This window comes from Globicephala melas, chromosome 10 (assembly GCF_963455315.2).
Source record: "Globicephala melas chromosome 10, mGloMel1.2, whole genome shotgun sequence".
NCBI classification, from domain to species: domain Eukaryota; kingdom Metazoa; phylum Chordata; class Mammalia; order Artiodactyla; family Delphinidae; genus Globicephala; species Globicephala melas.
This window is the reverse complement of record NC_083323.1, coordinates 83,882,920-83,903,380: the sequence shown is the minus strand read 5'-3', so window position 1 is coordinate 83,903,380 and position 20,461 is coordinate 83,882,920. Positions and strand designations below refer to the sequence as shown.

The 20,461-nt window shown below is 36.4% G+C and overlaps 1 protein-coding gene across 7 annotated transcripts in view; it reads right to left on the bottom strand.

Moving 5' to 3' along the window:
* Positions 1–5,403: 5,403 nt before the first annotated feature.
* Positions 5,404–20,461, bottom strand: part of SOX5 (SRY-box transcription factor 5) — a 991,328-nt gene continuing 976,270 nt past the window's right edge. For all 7 annotated transcript variants that reach the window (XM_060306246.2, XM_060306247.2, XM_060306245.2 and 4 more), the window contains 4 exons: positions 16,348–16,456; positions 13,571–13,744; positions 7,874–8,090; positions 5,404–6,260 (listed from right to left, as the gene is read on the bottom strand). In XM_060306246.2, the coding sequence (XP_060162229.1) occupies positions 5,957–6,260; positions 7,874–8,090; positions 13,571–13,744; positions 16,348–16,456 (804 nt within the window). In that variant the 3' untranslated portion in view covers positions 5,404–5,956. The remainder of the gene's footprint in view (positions 6,261–7,873; positions 8,091–13,570; positions 13,745–16,347; positions 16,457–20,461) is intronic.

Genomic DNA, 20,461 nt, shown 5'->3' with positions numbered 1-20,461 from the left:
CTGCTTTGCCATGATGAACAAAAGGAGAAGCAGAGAAACAAGAATAACATGTGCACATGTTCTGGTGGATCAAATGCCCTCAAAAACAATCTAATCTATGAAGGGACAGATTGAGGACTCTTTCTAGCCTCAAGCTCTTGATGAATCACTGACCCTCAGCTTCACAGAGGTTTTTATAGAGGCCTAAGTTTAAAGTATGGTAGGCAATAGGATCTGCAGAATGTGACATGCACAAAAGGTAGATAAAAGTGGAAAATAGCCCCATCTCTTGGTTGTTTTGAAACACTAGGGCATGCAGAATAATTATTTGGAGCTGGTTAATAGCAACAGGTTTATCCCTATCCCTAGAGATTCTGATTCACTACATCTGGAGTCTGGCCTAAGAATCTACATTTTTAACAGTTAATTCTAAAGCAGGTAGCCCACGGACCAGACACTGTAAACTACTGATACTTCTGTGAAGGGTTACAATGGGAAAAGTGTTAGTAGAACATACCTTCTTTATATACTTACTTCATATTCATTTGAACCAGATGTTATGTAACCCAGTTTCTTGATACTTATTTAAAAACCACCCAATTAAACAACCAACCAACCAACCAACCAAAACCTTTATGGGAAATGATTACACATAAAACTATCAAGATAGAAATACATATTATGGTGGAAGAGACAAGCAAAAATGGCCACTGGAAGAAAAGGAGCCTTCTTGTTTTAACATTTGCTTAAAAAGCTGAAGGTAGAATCCCGAGGGTAAATGTCAGAATGTTAAACAATTTAGAAATATCCATTATTGTAAATTAGATACCAGTAAAAATTATTTATAGTTCTTACTTTCATAATCTGAAATTTAGAATTTCTATACCAACAATAGACTGAAATTCAATTCTGAAGTGTAGAAACCCTGTCCCAGTGATAGTGTCAAGCTTGGGAAAAATGACATTAAGCGTGCTTCAGGCTGCAGGATTTTTAAGTGTTATTAGCTTCAATTACATACAAGAAGGATAACTTTTGACATTACAGTGAAGCTCTCTCATGAGATGCATTATAAAGAGGCCTTCTTGAATGTCCACCTCTAAGATCTAAACCCTTAGTTCTCAGTTCAAAGTCAACTTCAGGAAGTGAGGTTATCTATATCGGAAACAAAATTAAATTATTTTTCATACTTTTGCTCTTTTTATAAGAAGACTAATGATTAAACCGCCATAACAAGAATTGTGAAAAGAAACACAGTATAATAGGTAAAGAACACATTTGCTGTTTTTATTGGTGCCTTGCATGGCAGTAATACTGAAAAAAGAGAATGCAAAAACAAAAAACAAAAACAAAAACAAACAGGTTGGTGGCAACCCACATCTTTTTTTTTAAGAGTACATAAACTCCTGTTTTATTTTTATTGTGGCATGAATGATAACATAAAACCAAAAACATGAAAATATACAACTTATATTACACTATGTGTTATGAACAAAATATAAATCTATAACTCTATGTTATATTTACATAATTATTTATTTTATTAAATTTCAAGTGAGATGGTAGGTTGCACATACTTTGTTTTAAGCTCCAGGCATTTGATTGTCTCTTTTCTACATTTTCCCATTTTTACTCATAAAATCCAAAACATTAGGACTAAGAGCTTTAGAGCCAGTGGAGCTGTATAAATACTGTTTTAATGAACCAGTGACAGAAACACTGGGGAGGACAGGAATCAATCAGTAGAAAACCCAACATCATCTTCAACCTGGGAAACTGATAGTTATAGGAAACTTTAAAATTAAATACTGTAAAAGCCTGTCTAAAAGAAAACCTATGCCCTATAAGACAAAAGAGATCTCTGAACCACTTTAAGTGGGCTTCATATCTTTCCTTGCAGACCCCATAATTTTTATTTTACTATTAACTTGATAGACAAATATTTTATAAACCTGTTTGTAAATATACAGTTGTTTATTACAATTCAAATAATTTACCCATTAGAATGAATGAAAACATAATGATTTTTGATGTTTTAAATGTGATATAAGAAGTTTCTTCTGGGAACAGTAACATCTTCTGGATTAAGAAAATATCTGAAATTGGACCATAAAATATTTAAAGATAATTTTCTTTAAATGAATTAAGGTAAAAAGTCTACTCCAAAATCAAACCTATGAAATAACTTCATCAAAGAAATTCTTTTATATTTGTTCCTTATAAGAGGATTTGGTTTCAATAATGATTATGTTCTTTGGGAGGGATTTTATACATGGTTAACTCTTAAACTGTAGATGCCAAATAAATGTTAAAAATCGACTTAACTAATTTAGGTATAAGTGGACTGAAGAACAGTTTTGTTATTTTATACAATTGTGACTAGACAAATTCTTAGTAACTTATATATGAACTTTAACCTATTTTCTCCAGTGATGCTCTTAGATTCATATTAAAACATGACTGTTTTTAGAAGAACTGATTACAACAGCCATAAAAAACAGAATTCTGGCAAGATTATCCCTCAGTACTAGGGTTAGCGTATGTGCCTGTGGTTTGTGTTTGTGTGTGTGTGTGTGTGTGTGTGTGTGTGTGAGAGAGAGAGAGAGAGAGAGAGAGAGAGAGAGCAAGTAATGTGAAATGTGAACAGGTAGGTAGGAAAGGGGAGAGAAGGGAGACTTTATGTTCATTTGAGTTTGATCTTACTCTCATTTCCTCTCCCTTATCTTTTTTGGTCATCATGGGGCACAGAAAAAGAATACAAGGTTTTAGGATCCTTTACAAAAATGATAAACCAATCAAATGCCAGAAGGCAATGTGCTAACCCAGTAGGCTGCCATTCATAGCACCTGTTATCAAATGACTTCAAAGCACTTTAAACATTAATATGATGTTTTGTTTGTTTTCTTTTGGGGAAAATTAAGGCAAAACAATTGTGACCCCCAGTGAATCAGACATCAGAACAAGAGAACATAATGCAAGGCTATGGACTCGCTTTTGTTTCAATCCATGCACAGTTTTGTCTCTCTGACATAAATCTAACTAAATAAAATTAACTTCTGAATTTCAGCCGTTAAAGGTCACCATTAACAATTTCATTTTCCCCTTCAAATAAAACAAGTAAAAAACAAACAAAAAGACCAAACAGAAGTGTTTTGTCAATTCACTGGTAAGTGTGTTAGAATTTGTGTCAGCCATGAATGCCCTCAGTGGCATCTACCTGGAGCTAAAACAAAGTATTCTTGTAGCCCAAAGTCATGAAATGAAAACAAAGCATCTTTATAACATGGTGGAAAATAAGTGTCCAGCAAACGTGAGAGGTGAACCCACATAAGTCAGAAAGAATTTGTTAACAAAGACAGAACAAATTTTTAAAAATCTGTTTTCACATTGTACATAATAACGATATAAAAACAAGTGTCCATTTTTTTATCCAGAGTGCTTAAAAACAAAACAAACAAAAACAAAAGAGAAATTGGCTGTAGATGACTGTGGCAATTAAATAACTAAAATGAGTGATGAGAGCCTAAGTTAACTGAGATTGAATACGACCCTCCCATTAATTCACTTGTAGGTATTAAACACCGGAACGTGACATTTGTTGGGGCCAAACTTTTAAAAAGGAGAAAACTTATGGAAGGATAAATGAAACTGTGTGAGTGAATGTGTTCGTGTGTGTGTGTGTGTGCATATATATATGTATGTATACATATATATATATACATGTTGGAGATGGAAATTTGTTTTAAATACCTAACAACTTATTGGCTGTACTTCCAAATCAGAGGAGAATAAAATAGAAAGGGAGAAATAAATTATGCATAACTTACTAATCTGGGAACAGCTGACCATTATTATTATTATTACTATTATTATTATTATTTTATCATCATCATCATCATTATTACAACACTAGCAAAAAGAGGCAGTTCAAATGAAAATACAGTCATCAAAAACAAACAGAAAAACAAACAAAGCAAAGTCTCTGACATGCAGGATATGATTAGCTCCTCCAAGCAAAACCCCAGAGCAAGTCTTTTGAGAGAGAGAAAAATAAAAAGGATTTTTTTCTTATGTATATGTAAAAAATCAAACTTTAGGGTCAGGTTTGGGGAGGGTGGGATAGGAAAATGATGACTGGAGTGAAAACCATAGCACATCCAAGCTACTGGTTGGAGTATTTACTGTCTGATGGTTCAGCACAAACAACACTAATTCAGTTTAAATGACTTCCCATTTATTTGGACAAGCCCTACGACTGCCTTGGCACTTGGCTGGCAAAGTCTAAGCAGCCCCGTCACCATCGGTTGTTGCTCTATGCACACACTCTGCTGGAATCAGAAATTGGACTTCAGTGGATTCATCTTACAGCAAGAGTAGAGCAGTGGCAAGGGTTGCTGGGCTCAGCCAGGCTCCCTCTTGTTGGGCTGTGACAACTTTTAATCAAGTCCTGCCTTTTACGGCATGAAATGCACATGGCCCACAATTCTGAAATGCAAATGGCCTCCACCTCATTTCATGGAGGGATGAAAAATACCTTATAAAATCATCAGTTCCATTTCCTGATCAGGAAAGGATGGAATGTTGAAGAAATAAGCTAATTCTATATTTCTAGAATATGGGCAAATATATTCAAGGGAAACAATGATTGTTTTGCTTGAAGTTATCAACAGGAAAAACAAACAGAAATCATTAGGTAGGAAATGTTAGTGGAACCATCTGACCAGGGAGAAGGAACATCTGGGAACAGTTTGCTTCCCTGTTATACACGCACCCCTCTATTACACAGGGCCACCTGATCCATCCAATAATAATCATATTAGAAGTTTAAAAATATAATTTCTGAGCCCTATATTGGTTGTCATTTGAAGTGCAAAGTCAAGGTCATGGCTGCTTCCAGACCAGTCACTTAGAAGGATGTGGGATTTCATCCCCAGATGTGGGTTTAACTCACAATGGTCCAACATTATTCCAATTAGTACCATAATCACACACATACATACACACAAAAATCCAAGATCAGAAAATATTTTTTTCTCTAAATTTCTTATGTCTCTCTCTCTCTCTTTTCACCTGAGAACAGCACCTACAGTTTCCATTAAAAAAAAAAAGTCAAATCTCACCAGCTGCTGGTATTTCAGGTTTTTCAAGGGATTGTCTAAGATATAACACTGTCCTAATTTAAGAAGGAACAGGAAAAAGGAAAGGGAAAAAAATCAACTGGGTCAATACTTCAGTACAAATTTGGCACTTGCTCAAAGATGTAGTGTGGTGTGCAACAGATAAGAAAGTCCTCTAAAGAAAATGATTGCTTATTTTGTGGTGGATAGCAAGGAAGTTAAAAACAGGCTCTTTTTCCCTCTTCCCCCCCATGCACAGACTCCCATCTTTAAAGTATAGAGATGGAGAAGGTGGAGAGAAGTAAAGAGAAATTCATCTTTCTTTTTTTTTTTTTCTGTCAGGTGCATTACCGAAAACAAAAACAAAAACAAAAACAAAAACAACGAAAGGAAAGAAAGAAAAGGAAAAAAACCCAGAAACCCCAAAAAACAAAACTTATTTCTTTTTAAAAACTGTAGCACAAAACAACAAAACACATTCACAAGCCACTTGTTGGCACTGTGTACCTGAGTGAGAATTTCTAGAACATTGTAGAACAAACAGCCATAAAGTTTATTAAAAAAAAAAGTTGACGGGTAAGACTTCAGTGCTTGGATGTAGCAGCTGAATTACTGGCATTATTTTACCCATAGCTTATTTCAATCTCTTGTTGTTGATATTGTTGTTTGCTTGTTGTATTTTTATTTCCTTTCCAAGCCTTTTGAGGCTGAGGTCTATTAGTCAGCTGATGTCCCAACTATTTAAGACTAACAGTTAAAGTAACAGTCAGTGTATGAGAAAGTTAATGTGCTTGGCCACTGGTAAGGATGAACCAGCTAGGGCTTCTTTAAGTCCTAAGGTCACAACAATCTTTTGACCCTTATCAGTTGGCTTGTCCTGCAATATGGTTTTCACTGTCACTCCCATAATCTACATCTGGATCATCCTCTTCCTCCTCGTACTCATCATAAATTTCTCCGTTGATGTCCTCAGCCTGGATCTCTTCTTTGATATGTGGCTCCTCTCCTTTCACGCCGTAAGTGCTCTGGATAACAGGCATCCCAGGCTCCGGGCTGCTGGACACGCTTGAGTGCTCTGAGGGCAGATGAGGGGAGGGCATTCCAGCCATGGCGATGGCTCCAGGGTACACGACACCAGCAGTGGCGATGGGGATCTGTGCTTGTTGCCTGTTGGAGAGCAATTCCCAAAAAGAGACCGTGGGTGAGTGGACAGTTGGATGCAGGCCTTACTTACTCTATAATTAATTTGCTCAAGTTGTCCAACTCGAAGGTCATGATTTTCACCCTGCTGCCCGACATTTTGGAAACTGTATCCTACTTTGATCCCAATACCTTACTTCTATGTAGTGCTTTATAGATTACAAGGCATTTGCACGTGCTACCCATTTGATTCTTAAAGTGACTGCTACTTTTCTACTTTATGAAAAGAAACTGAGGGACAGAAAGATTAAGCAGAAGAACTCAAGTCCCTGAGCCCGAGTTAATTTTTCCTTCACTACAACATGTCGAAACAGTTTTTAAAAGAATTAAACCTAAAGATAATTCAATTTTAATGGAAAAACCCTAAATTCTTAGAGCTCTCAAAATAAAACTTTACTGCCCAGAGCTCACCAGAACTGAACAGGGTCCACCTCATCCCTGAAATAGTTTTCAGTGGGGGTAGGAAGTAGGGCTGGCCTCACGGGTGGACCACCTCTGCAGCTGTACAGGACCCGGGGCTTAGACAGATCCTACACTTGGTTTAAAGTTCTGTTGTCACAATCTTGAAATTCTTAAAAAACCTTTCAACAGGGACCCCGCATTTTCATTTTACACTGGGCTCCACAGATATATTCTGTAGCTGGTCCGAGTACAAAGGGATTAATAGATGATGTTCATTTATGCCTTCTTTCATTCATTTGTCTGTTTACGATTTCCCCAAGGAGCGCTGGGTCTCGTGCTCAGTGTGGAGAAGAGTACTGCACTGGGATATAAATCACAGACCCTTTGGACAAAGCAAGCAGCTGCTTTCAGGGGAGTGGAGGGGATAGGGCAGATTAGAAAAGTTTTGTGGTTTTTTTGTAAAGTATCCTCTGGCCATTTTCAGAACAGTACTTATTATTCTAAGAAGCTCTCAGGATCTTATTTACTGTTCCATATATGAACAACTTTATTTCTGTGCTTTTTGATAAAATTATGCAGAAACAATGTGGTTGCAGGCCTTTGCTATAGGAAGCAGGGTAAGACATACTGAGAGAAGCATCCTTAATTCAGAAGGAAACTTTCCCATTCACAACTTGTTCTACCCTGAAGAGAATCCCTACTTTATGTGATCTTGTAAGGCCACACGTGTGCCTTGAGAGCCCAGAGGCTCTGCTATATTCAGAAACAAGTCTTTCTTTTGGAATCAGTTTTATGTTGTATTATCTCAGCTAAGTCGTTAGCTGCTGTGGAATTTACACTGTGAGGCCTTGGAATTAATGAAAACCAGCAAGAAAAAGAACCAGGAAGACTTCTATGTTTTTAATAGCAAACTTCAAAATTCTTTACTCTCAGATATTTTATTTTCAAACCAGCTATTGACATAGCTCCCGCATCAGAGCCATTGTTCTAGGAGCCTGGAATGAATTCCCATGAAGTGTTCTTTCTCAGGATTATAAGGGGACAGTTTAGTCTCTGAAAATACACTGTGCTCAGGTGCTTGCTCAAAATGCTGCTTTGCAACTAAACAAATACATCGCACATCCCATTAAGTGTAACGGGAAATGTTCTCTATGGGAAAATGACCACAAGGTCCTTACCCAACGTTGAAGTATTGCCGCATTTCCTGCCGCCTGTTCCGCATGATTGCCTTGTATTCCCCGATGCGCAGCTTTTTGCCATCCACCAGGCAGGTGCGCTTCGGCCTGGGCTTGTATTTGTAGTCAGGGTACTTCTCCAGGTGCTGCTTGCTGAGACGGGCTTGCTCCTCATAATATGGCTGTTTCTCTAGGTTTGTCATAGCTTTCCAGCGAGATCCTATGAGGAAAAAAACGTCACAATTCCCATTTGCACAGCGGCTGAGGATCCTAAAAAGGTATAACTGAGAACACGAAAGTCTAAAGTAAAAATGTTGGCCAAATCCCAGAAATACATAAAAAGGTTATGATTAGTGAGCTCTGACTCAAGAGGTGAGATGCCACAAGAACAGAGGTGTTGGTGGCAGTGTCCTCAAAGACTGTGCACCCAGAGATACAAACACTAAGCAATATTTTTCTTCTGGCTTGAATGAACAATTTAGCCAAACTTGTACCTTATGTACTTAAAAGCTCATAGATGATTTAATGGAAATATCTTTCATTTCTACATTAGACCATGATGTAATTCAACTGTGAACTGAAAAGTTATTCAAAAATGCATTACATATTTTGAATCTGAGGGTAATTATCTAGTTACTGAGTATTGTTATGCAGGGTACGTTACTTACTACAAAGGTTTCTAACGTATGGTACGTGTAATTCTCATCCTCCCCCAAATGTTTAAATATGCTTATGTGATCAGTTAAAAATTTACTTCATTAAAATTCTAATTCTAAAAAATACATTAATGAACATGCACTGGGTAACTACTGTGAGCTAGATACTGTACTAAAACCTTTACATAAGTTGTTTCATTTTTACCTTTCACCATAACCTCGTAAGCAGACAACATTTATACCTATTTCTAAAGATTAAAAAATTGAAGTTCAAATAGATGAAGTAACTTACCCAAGGTCACACAACTATTAACTTGTGGATCACTGACTCAGACTTAGTCAGAATTGAAATTGAAATTGTGGTACAACATGTATCCTTACATACCTATACCCATCTACTATATAGGATCTAGCAGAAATCAAAACTCACAATAATAAGTATGTGTTCAGTAACATTTTTCTCTTAATAAATCACTTTCAATAATATATAAAAATGTCACTTCCTGTGATAGAGTATGCATTAGTAATGTTAGCCCAAATTGGTTTTCCCTTTCTTTTCGCTTTGGATTCAAGTAGGATTGCCAAAAAACAACTATTGGAAGCTTAATTAAAAACAGTTTATGCTTATTCTCAATATAGATGTGATTTAAAGCTTTGATTCTATCAGTATGGCTATGTGCAGTAGTAACAGAAGTAGTAGTAGTAGTGTTTATTTTTTATTAAGAATGTGCGAAAAATCTATTTGCAGATGTTTATCTGCAAGTACTCAGCTCAACTCTATCCAAATGCACAAAGACCAAAATAACTGGAATTAGGAGATGCCTAGCAAATATGTACTGGCACTGCTGCCTTTACCTAAGCAAGATCATAAACCTTTTGAATGAATTCATTACTTAACCATAACTCCACATCTCAAATGCAAATAGCTCACTAATGAATAGTACTTTCCTACAAATGTACAGAATTCCTCAATATGGGCTGTTATATTTATTAAACGAATGCAGAGAAAGGGACAACATCTCTTCCCTTAGAATTCTTTCCTATTGGAACAGATGTTGCTTGGGTGGGTATATCCACGTAGGTGTTACAAAGATTTATAAACAGATTTTTTCCAATCTAGACAGCCAATATGATTTCATTATATTTACAACAGAAACTCAGGTTACAGTTCAAATAATAACAATTTTTCTACTCCTTTCTCAAACTTGTATTTAAATACAGTGTCCAACATTTAGTTAGCTGGTCAGGCCGTATCATTTGTAGGTACAATCTCAAACTCTTTATTATTCAACATTATTTTCTAGAGGAACTTGAAAATCATTATGTCGTTCTCAGGGTAAATATAAACACAAGTAAACCTATAATACTATTGAACTAGATCAATTCTTCTTGTGGAGTTTCTTATATGTATGTATACCAGAATTTTGACCCTCAGAATAGGAAGTGGAAAAGTGAACTTATCAGAATAACTTACTGAATAATTAAAGAAATCAAACAGTGGATCAAGGATGGTTGACTTGAAATTCACTATGTTTACCACCAAATAAAACAAAGAAACTAGCATTCTCAGAATAGGAATTGCCAAAGCTTCTTCCCTAAGTCTAAATGTTCTATCAGCTCAAAAAAGAATATTTTTCACTAAGGAAAGGGAATGTTTATGCCTCATAGTAACATGCCTTGGAATGTAAGAGCTATGTTTAGATTTCCTACTATGTGCATGATGCTGTATTCATCACTAGATATGCAGCAGTGAGTTGTTAAGGTTCCTATCTTCTTGGAGCTTATATTCCAGCCGAGAAGAAATACATTAAATACGTAATTGCAAAATGTATAATTTTAATTGTGGAAAGTACAGGAAGCTATGAGAACATATGATAAGGAGGTGAGATCAATCTTCTGTAGGTCAGGAAGGCATCGCTGCAAAAATGACTCCTAGAGGGATTGAAAAAACAAGAGCAGCCTATGGAGGAAGAATAGAATGGTCAAGGCTTTGTAGTGGGAAGGGGGAGTAGAGGAACCTAAAGTTGTTCTGGCTAAAACGCAGAGAAAAAAAGGATAGTAAAAGATGTGTAAATTCTCAAATAAGTTGGCCTCTAACTGTGGTATGAACTGGAATCAAAATATTTTGAAACTTGATAATATAATTTCTCTGGAAGTATCACTGAATTCTAAGCTATGTTGAAAAATATGGCCATATCACTGTTACATGTCTTTTCAAAATTAAGAATTAAGGGCCAATTTGACCCAGTTAATGCTTAAGCTAACTACTCCATTATACGACCGAGCAGAACAGTGGTTCAGTTTGGTGGCAAAGGCAGCTATCATTTTTTAATAATAGCTTTCGAATGCGGATAACCAAATGACAGTTTGGTTTTGGTTTCAATGGCTTTGCAGGTACACCAACCACTGTTTGTAGCTGCAGTGTAACCCCCTGAAACTCACTAGATGAGGATGGGAGGGCAGAATTTTAGATACCTTCAAAAGAGATGAAAACATCTCCTTGATTTGGGTGTGGCTGGCTGCTCACCCTGGACCATGTACAGGGAGTAAAAGTTCCCTGCTGTTTTCAAAAGATGAGCCTTCAACGATGAAAAAAGAATTAAGTACATTCAGATATTCCTCCTGATGACAAAAAAGAAGATTCAATCTAAAATATTTGATGTTCAAAATGAGAAAAAAAATCTCAGTCTTGAAAGTACTCTTTTCCTTTCTAAGCCTGACAACACACTAAAAATTAAGAGTTTGAGCTGGGCAACAGTGTCATCTCCACGGGGTCTGTAATGAGTTTGCACATTTTACTCTAACTACTGTATACCTAATCAGAAAAAGATGTCCCCCGTCCCCTGATCTAGCGCCAAACGGTAAAAGGTGATTCCTTATGTTAACAATTTCAGCAGAATGGCTTATTAAAACCAGATTTTAGGGTATTATAAAATGCTTAGAAGCCCTTTAAAATGTCAACTGGGATCTCCGGAGACTACGTAAAATGTCAACCCAGCTCAAGCGCCTGTTTTAAGCAGAATGAATTAGTGGCATGCTGTCAGAGGCTGTTATCCAAAACAATTAGTAAAAGGGAAAACATCAAGCTTTCTTTGTACTTTTATATGAAATGAGCCATTTAGAATGATCTTGTGGGTATTTGAAGATCACTTATTTATTTGACGCTATGACTAAATATTGAGGCCCAAGACACCTCGGTGGGGTTTTTTTTTTCCTGCTATATCTTTAATTAATATAATTTCATTGAAAAATCTTAAGCTAGGCAGCATTCTCTTTCATGCAGCCTATTATGATATAATCATATAGTCATTCTAATATTCTCTCCTTCAAACCAGAAAGGAATTCTTTTAGCCAGTCATCTCTTTCCAATGAAGGCTTTTGCTCTATTTCCTAAAATATTTCACTGGTATTTCTCTCATACTTAGAGTAAGGTTTTAATCAGTGATTATTATTTTTTTAGTATTCAGACACATAAATGAATGATATAAAGACACGTTAAACAATCTTAGTTTTTAGTGTTTTTTTGACATTTGGGGATTTCTAATTTGATAGTAACTGATATATTAAAATATGAAATAAGCTTACATCAAGTATTTTATTCTTTTCTCGAGTTTTTCCAAATGAAACAGATATGGTATTTTTTTAAACGAAAAATTCATATGGAAGGTAGAATGTTTTCAAAAAAAGAAAAATAGATCAGAGATGGTAGAGATGCAAAAAATATGCATTTTCTTTTGATCAGTTTCAGTTTTTTATTATATTTGGATATATATTTATACATAAATATTCATACATATTTATGCATAAATATTCATGTTTTCTATGTACATACAAAGCTTCACATGCTCATATCTTTTGAGGTAACCTTCATCTAAAGAGCTCAAAATCATTTAGATGAAAATTGAGACACAAGTTTAAGTAGTTAATGGTTTTTGTTTCATTACAAATGTACACTGTGGACTGGGAGGCACCCTATTACCGTTGTTGAAAATATGGGATCATAAAAACGCATGTACATGTTTAGTAACCACTTTCAGATGATCGGTTCCTTAATGTAAAGAATCAAAAGGCAAACTACATTAGCTACGTGTAATTCCAAGTGCACTATGGATTTTAACAAAGCTTTAATAACTTCAACAAATTTTGTTGCTTATTTGTCAAAGACAAAATGTGCTGATAGAGTTAAGTGTTCTTCTTCTAATTTTTTTATTTAGCTCTTAGAAGTCAGAGAAAATAAAAACTTGCTTAGGTTGTCAAGAACCTGGACACCATGCTCTTGAAGGTAAAGATGATGGTGAGGATGACATTGATGATGGTAATGATGTCAAGAGAACAGCACCAAAGAAATGGCCTCTTCCCTTCCTTCTTTCTGGGACTTAAATTGGTGTATAATAGGTCTCTTTATAATCAGTACTCTTTCCTTTCAACCATCTTTGCTGTGTGCTTCAGTGTCTATGTATGTTGGGTAAATATGTACTTTTGTCATCTGTTAAGCTGAAAGCTGCAATAGCAGGGAAAGTCCCTTTTTATATGATACTGAAAATACGCGTAAGGATACTAAAAGTAAAAATTAAAAAATGTACACCCAAACGTCTTCTTGTGTCCTGAAAATCTAAACTGATTTTCAATTATAGTATTAGAACAGACATCATCTCCACCTCCACCCTCACCCCCATGACATGACGAATTCTATAGTGTTTACAAAGGAAAAGAAAAAATAAGGTCAATACCAATACTGAGTGGCTTGTGTGAAAAGAGCTTTTTTTCCTAGTCTTAATACAAATATTTTAAATTTTTGAAGAAGAGGAAATATTACAACAACTAGTGTAGGAACACACATCTAAATCAGAATCTGGGCACAATTTCTTGATAAATGTGGAATGCTTCATGGTCAGAAGAAAAGGCTCAATAAGATGTACCTAATTTTTAGATAAGTAGAAAATATGAGCTGCCTGGCTTCCAAACCCAGTCTCTTTCAACAAATGCAGAAAACAAAACTGTACCTGTAGTTCATACATCACTTAACCCTTAATACTTTTCTTACCCAGTATCTTGCTGATGTTGGAATTGTGCATGTCAGGAAAGGCCTGAAGGATTTTCCTTCGTTCATCTTTAGCCCACACCATGAAGGCATTCATTGGACGCTTTATGTGGGGTTCATTGCTACCACGCCCCCTGGATTCTCTATAAATTCTTGATTCTGAGACTCCAGCACTTCCTAAAAACAGGGAACATTGCTTCACGTTAGTGTTAAAACTTATGGCAATTCCCTTCCTTGCATTATTGTTTTTCAGCCTATTAAAATATCTGAAGATCAAAAGCACATCAAATAATGGTACTTCTAGTTCTTGAGCCAGATGCTTGTTTATGAAGGTTCTGTGATAAGCCTTGAGGTGTCAAATGTTGTTATTTGTATTTTTAAGTCCATTTCTAATATATTTTTCCTTTCTTTCAATGGACTATGGACTGTTTCACCATTTACTTTCAAGAGCACACAAGAAACTTGAATATGTGATCTTTGATACAAATTGGAAAGAGAATAGTTGGGTTAGGTCAACAGGCATGCTGGTACTGTAGAAATATTAGATAGGTCAAAAAGCTTACAAAATTGTGAAACACCAAACTGTTCAGCAGAATGGATGACTACAGGTAAGGATGTGTCTCTGCTACCTGAAGACTGACAGAACATAGCATACTTTTTCTCTCTCTGAGGCTATATAAAAACACTGCTAAACAAATGTTTAAGGTTAAAATACAATATAGATATCTCCTATAATGTGTTTGGCTTTTCTTTGAAATTATGTGCTAATACATGCATGAAATATGCTGATGCAGCAATGATAGTCTGGTTCCCAAAACATACTTGAAAATGGTAGGAAAAGAACAAACAAATGGTTACATTCTATGATTTCTTACGAAGTCTACAGTCACATATTTAAGGTGAAAAAAAAAATGTTCATTTCCCTGAATTTTCCCACTAACATCTAAGTTATCCAAAGAGATCCATTGATAATTACATTCCAAACAGCAAGACTCAGGATGATAAAACATGACCAAGTGTCACACTGGAACCTTGGGGAGCTTCAGGCACTCCTCTAGGCTTTATCTGACTTTGTAGAGTGGCTTCAGCAGATTAAACTGCTTCCAGAGATACTTGAATTTAGGCAAAGAAAATAAGAAGCAAAACATATAACTCTGGCACTATGTTCTCCAGGATTGTCATTACAAAAGATGAAAGAGATATATTCTGTTAGCATGTAAAAATTTCAAATATTTCGGGATTTCTCTAGAGCACTTCTCTTCTTTTCTTCCTTCATCCTCCTTTTCCTTTCTTAATTTGAAGGAACAGGAATCAAACAAAATTACCCAGACTTGAAGACCTCTGTAGCAGCAAACAAAAAACACAGCTTATTTGGAATTTCTTATTATTTCTCTTTCGTAGTATGCCCTTTGGTCTGATGAAGATTGGAAAATATTTTGCATATGAGCATGACTGAATATAACAAATAACAGCAACAACAATTTTGATGTTTTAATGCTGATTACCGTGGGTATATTTTATCACGCTGATACAACTTAAAATTTATGAAATGTGTTATTACCAGTAATTGTCTTTTTATTGACAAAAATGAGTGCTAATATATGGTGACATCTTCCTAAAATGGGTTTGTAGCTGGCAAATGATCATTTGCACAGCTGCTTTTTCTTGTTCTTACACCTTACAGCAACATAAGCAATAAAATGAACATTATGTGATTTCATCAAAGCTAAACAAGCTCTCTGTATGTACTTAGACCAGGTTTATCTTAGCCAAGCGAAGCAGAAAAGAGAAGGAAACATCTGGATACAATAGGCTAGAAAAACACAGACTTTTCTTGGATATCCAATTCAATAAAATTTGGTCTCGACAGAATTATCTGGTTAAATGCTCAAGTTTGGCTAGCCCCTTGGCTGCTCACTGGTTTGCGCTGGTTCAGTCTTTTTCTGTATGCAGGGAGCTTCTGCCATGGTAACAAAGTTGAGGACCATGCTCTTGAAATGCATGTATGTCACCTGACACTGGAGAGAGGGTCCCAGTCGGGGCTCAGTGTAAGAGGAAAAGCACTTTCTTCTTTTTCCCTCTTTGCTGTGCTATTAGAATTAGAGCATCAATTTATTTGGTTGTCCCTGTGGATGTTTAGAACGTTCAAAGATGACGCAGACAACAGAAGTCTCAAGGCATGTGAGGGAAGCATGAGACTGTACCGCTGGAGCTCTAGTTGGGTTACAGAGGGTAGGCAGGGCACCTGACTGTATGGTAGATAGTATAAGAGGAAAAGGGTCCCAGATGCAAGAAACTATCCTGAAAATGTCCTCTGAGCCATGTATTCTGGTCAGGGTTTGACAAATGAAAACCTCAAAATGTGCTTATAGAAAAACATTTTTGAAAAGTTTGTTTCAGGTGTAAGAAATAGGGAAGTGAGAGACAGGGACGATGATGATTGAGAGCATTTGCTTTAGAATCATGCCATCTTGAATCCAAGACCTGCCTTTGGTGCTTACAGCCCTGTAGTCTTGGAAAATATGACTCAAAATTCCTAAGGGCTAATCTCTATATCTGTAAGAGTTCTTATGTCACAGGTTGTACTGGGGAGTAAAGAGATGATTTATGCATAGCACTCAGCAGAGCATTGGGCAGGTGGGAACCACTCAGTACATGTGAACTCTTACTGTAATGATCAGGTATGAGGTGGCTGTCTTGTATATTTTTTAGTAGTTTTAATTGGTATTAAACAGACACTTCTGCACACTACTGGAATATATACGAAAAATTTCACAAACCATCAGAATCTCCACTCATATTGAAATCCATCATGGCATGGCTAAATTTTCCTTCTTCATTCTGTTTAACTGCCAGTTGCTGAGTCAGACTCTCCAGTGTTGTTTTTTCCTTTAAAAAAGAAATTTATAATGAGATCTCAATCTGGAAATTATAATTATTCAAAGACATTTTTTTCCTTGGGCTATATATAACACATTAGCTCCTGGAAGGGAGGAGATGCTGATTTATTCACCTTTGCACATTCAGCACGTTATAACTGAGGTAACTGAAGCCGATGATCAGCAGGATGTTTGAAGGGACTCTGATTCGCAGAATCCCCTATACAGTCTTGGCATTTGGGTTTGCTGAGCCTAAAGGATGGATGCTGGGATCCTTGGAGACAACCTTCCCAAATCACAAAATGTGCATAGAAATTTCATGGAAGCAACCTGTTTTACAACATTGGGAATGCCTGCTTTATTTTTAGCCAGACAGGAAAAGTATAGAAGTGGCATGAGGCCCAGAGAAAGTCTTCCAATAGTCAGGTGACCAAATGATTGAAACATAATTCACAGTAGTGCCCTCGGGTTGCCATCTCCCTAAATGCCATCTGCATTCCTCATGCAAGGGTAATGAAGACGTTTCAATATTCATTGTTAATTGCTTGTCAAGTCTCTGTACATTCAATGTGAGTGCCTGCTACTTGGACCACGATTTGATTTGGATTGCTAAGCCAAAATATTGAGTTGGAGAATTATCTGAGATACAAATATACCAAAATTAGATCTGCAAAGACATCAAGTCATTTGAAAGCATGCAGTGCATGATCTGAATTCATGGAGAACATGGCATTACAAAGTAAATTATTTTCAAGAAAAATATAATGCTTAATCTACACCACGTGAGATTTTAAGCTATTTCCAAATTAAGTAATTGGGTGATTTTAAGAACAGAAAAGCATAAAATAAAAGGTTTACAACTCTCTCTAGAACTTTCCATCATTGCTCTGAGGATGATGCGGTTCCAAAGCAGCTTTAAGAAAAGCACCTATTGGATTTCATAAAATTTGCTCATGTTTCTTGGTAATCATGCACCTCATCTTCTGAGGAACACAGTCACGAGTTACACAAATGAATCAGTAGCTGCGGAACAGCTACTGACACAATAAAAAGTTCACAGAGGGCTTCCCTGGTGGCGCAGTGGTTGAGAGTCCGCCTGCCGATGCAGGGGACACGGGTTCCTGCCCTGGTCTGGGAAGATCTCACATGCCGCGGAGCGGCTGGGCCCGTGAGCCATGGCCGCTGAGCCTGCGCGTCTGGAGCCTGTGCTCCGCAGCGGGAGAGGCCACAGCGGTGAGAGGCCCGCGTACAGCCAAAAAAAAAAAAAAAAAAAAGGTTCACAGAAAATAATCAACTATTTAAGATAATTGTATTACAGGTAAAGGACCCAACTAACGTTCCCAACAAGAGCCAACAGGGTACTGAAATTCTTCATACAGTATATACTTTACCTCTATAAAATCTCTGACAGTATTTCAACTATACACACTAGATGAAAAATTCTCTTAATTTAGAGGCCTTGGAATCCATGTCTCTCTTCATCAAAGTCTGATATACGATTTAATAGAAAAAATATTTTAAATTGTCAATCAGTATAAAATACAGTAGAGAAACTGAAAACAAAATAGTTTATACCAACTTTAGTTCTATAAGATTATATAGTACTAAAGTTGAAATAAATTATATATTTAAAAATGTAGAACCTCACCCAATTTTGTTTTGTGTATGAAACTGGTATTTTCATCTGCTTTACATGTTCTACATTTCTTTTGCTGAGAGAGTCTGCTGTATATATTCAGCTGAGCCCAGGAGCACCAAGGACACCAGCTTAACAGACTGTCTTTAGAGTAAATGTAGCTGTTAAAATAGAAGACAGTTACATTAAAAAAAAAAAAACCACATTCCATCAACATAATCTGAAAGTCCCCGGGTCAATGAATACTTTATTGTACTATCTTTGGGGAAAGTACTGGGCATGGATCACTTCTCAGGTTTTTATTTAAAAGTGTATGGGGCAATAATGCTACATATTTTCTATTTTGAAGTAAAGTCTTTCAAGAAGAAACAGCAAAATGAAGGCAGTCGGAGTAGAAAAAATGAAATGTTAAGTGACTCTGAAGATTCTGCATTCAGCTGTATGGACCTTGCACCATCTTACCACGTAGCTAAAATTAGCAAAGGATGAGCTGGAAAGTCACAAGTAGTTTTTACAATAAGTAACCTCTAATCATCTACCTCTAAAGCACAGAGTATAATAAAATGATTCAATTAGCTACCCAAAAGTGGAATTTATGATACTTCTTAAGAGGATGTCAGTAGGAGACAGTGGAAGTAAACACAGTCAGCTGCACTTCTTTTGTGACCTTTTGTATAGTCATTTAAGCTAATTCTCAGTCATGTGAACAGGGTAAATGAGAAGTGATTGGAGGACCTGAAGAAGGTGTGTTGTGCCTTTAATTAAAACACCTTACAGGGCTTCCCTGGTGGCGCAGTGGTTGAGAGTCCGCCTGCCGATGCAGGGGACACAGGTTCGTGCCCCGGTCCGGGAAGGTCCCACATGTTCTTCCCACATGCCGTGGAGCAGCTAGGCCCGTGACCCATGGCCGCTGAGCCTGCATGTCTGGAGCCTGTGCTCCGCAACAGGAGAGGCCACAACAGTGAGAGGCCCGCGTACCGCAAAAAAAAAAAAAAACAAACGAAAAAAACATCTTACAGTAGCATGTAAATCAAAATGGTAATACTGCCACAATTTAGAAACTCTTGCTGACAATAAATTCAGAAGACAGAGGAACTGAGGTAAGGTTATATGGTAAATGGTTATATGGTAAATATATGGTATATATATATATAATACAGTGGTTATATAGTAAATAACTAGCTATACAATTCCATATGAATACTGATCCTATTGTAAAAGTTCATATTTAGTTCTTATGTATATAGGTAGATATAAATCTGTGTGTGAATAGGATTCTAGATAATATACTGAACTACTAAAAGAATGAGTTGGATTTAAGAATAGCCTTCAAAAATTTAAATTCAATCTATTCAGGAATATAGGAGGAAAGTCAGCCAAATGTTACAAAGCACAAATGCTGGTACACTGGGAAGATTCCTTTCATCCTACTACTTCTAATCCCATCCGTTCCTGGCCGTCCCCTTCGCAAAGAGTCCAACTACGCACTGTCATGTCTAAAACTCAACCGTTTCTGATTCTGTACACTGGGTTAAATAGTTCCCTTTCCAAAGCCTCTTTTCAAATGTGTGAATATTACTGAAAAAAGGTGATTCTCAAAGTTCTTATAATTCAATTAATCCTTTCTAAATAGAGACCGCTGAAACAAAATGACGGCAGTAAATGTCAGGTAGGGAGGTGGTAAATGGGAAGATGCTGGAAATAAGAAACACCAAAGAAACTGAGTTTATGGAAATAGAAAAATATGTTGATGAGCAGAGGTGATAATTTTTACCAAACTTATACCCTTAGTTCCAACTGGTTCTGATAAAGAGCACATTAGTCAAGAATTTTTACAGAAAAAGACTACCACATGCCCCCAGTCTAAGACCAGTGTTCTTGAACATAAATCCAGTATAGCACTTATACTTTTCTGCCTTCTCAATACTATCCAAACACTGCCCTGAAACTTATAAGATTCATTCATCTTTCTCTCTTCTACCTTTTTCCTATTAGAAATAAAACAAACAAACAAACAAAAAACACACTTAAAGAAATATTGGCCAAAATTCTGAACTGCTCTGAGGAACATCAGAGTACAGGGTGCAAACAGATTAATTACTACAAAGTAGTCAAAATGAAATAGTCCTGAGGATTTACAAATAAGGACCAAACAAGACGACCTGTATGCTTTCTATTGGATAAAAACTAGCTATTGGATAGCAACTAGAATTCCTTTGGAAAGATGAGTCCTATCTGGCTAATCAAACCTTGTACAACTCTGTAGGTTTACTAAGATCAAGAAGAAACTTAAGGTAAAGTTTGTCTTAACTTGAAAAACTTTCTGATCCTATGTTGACTTGAAGAAACATTCAAGTAAATTGTATCTGATCTACAGAA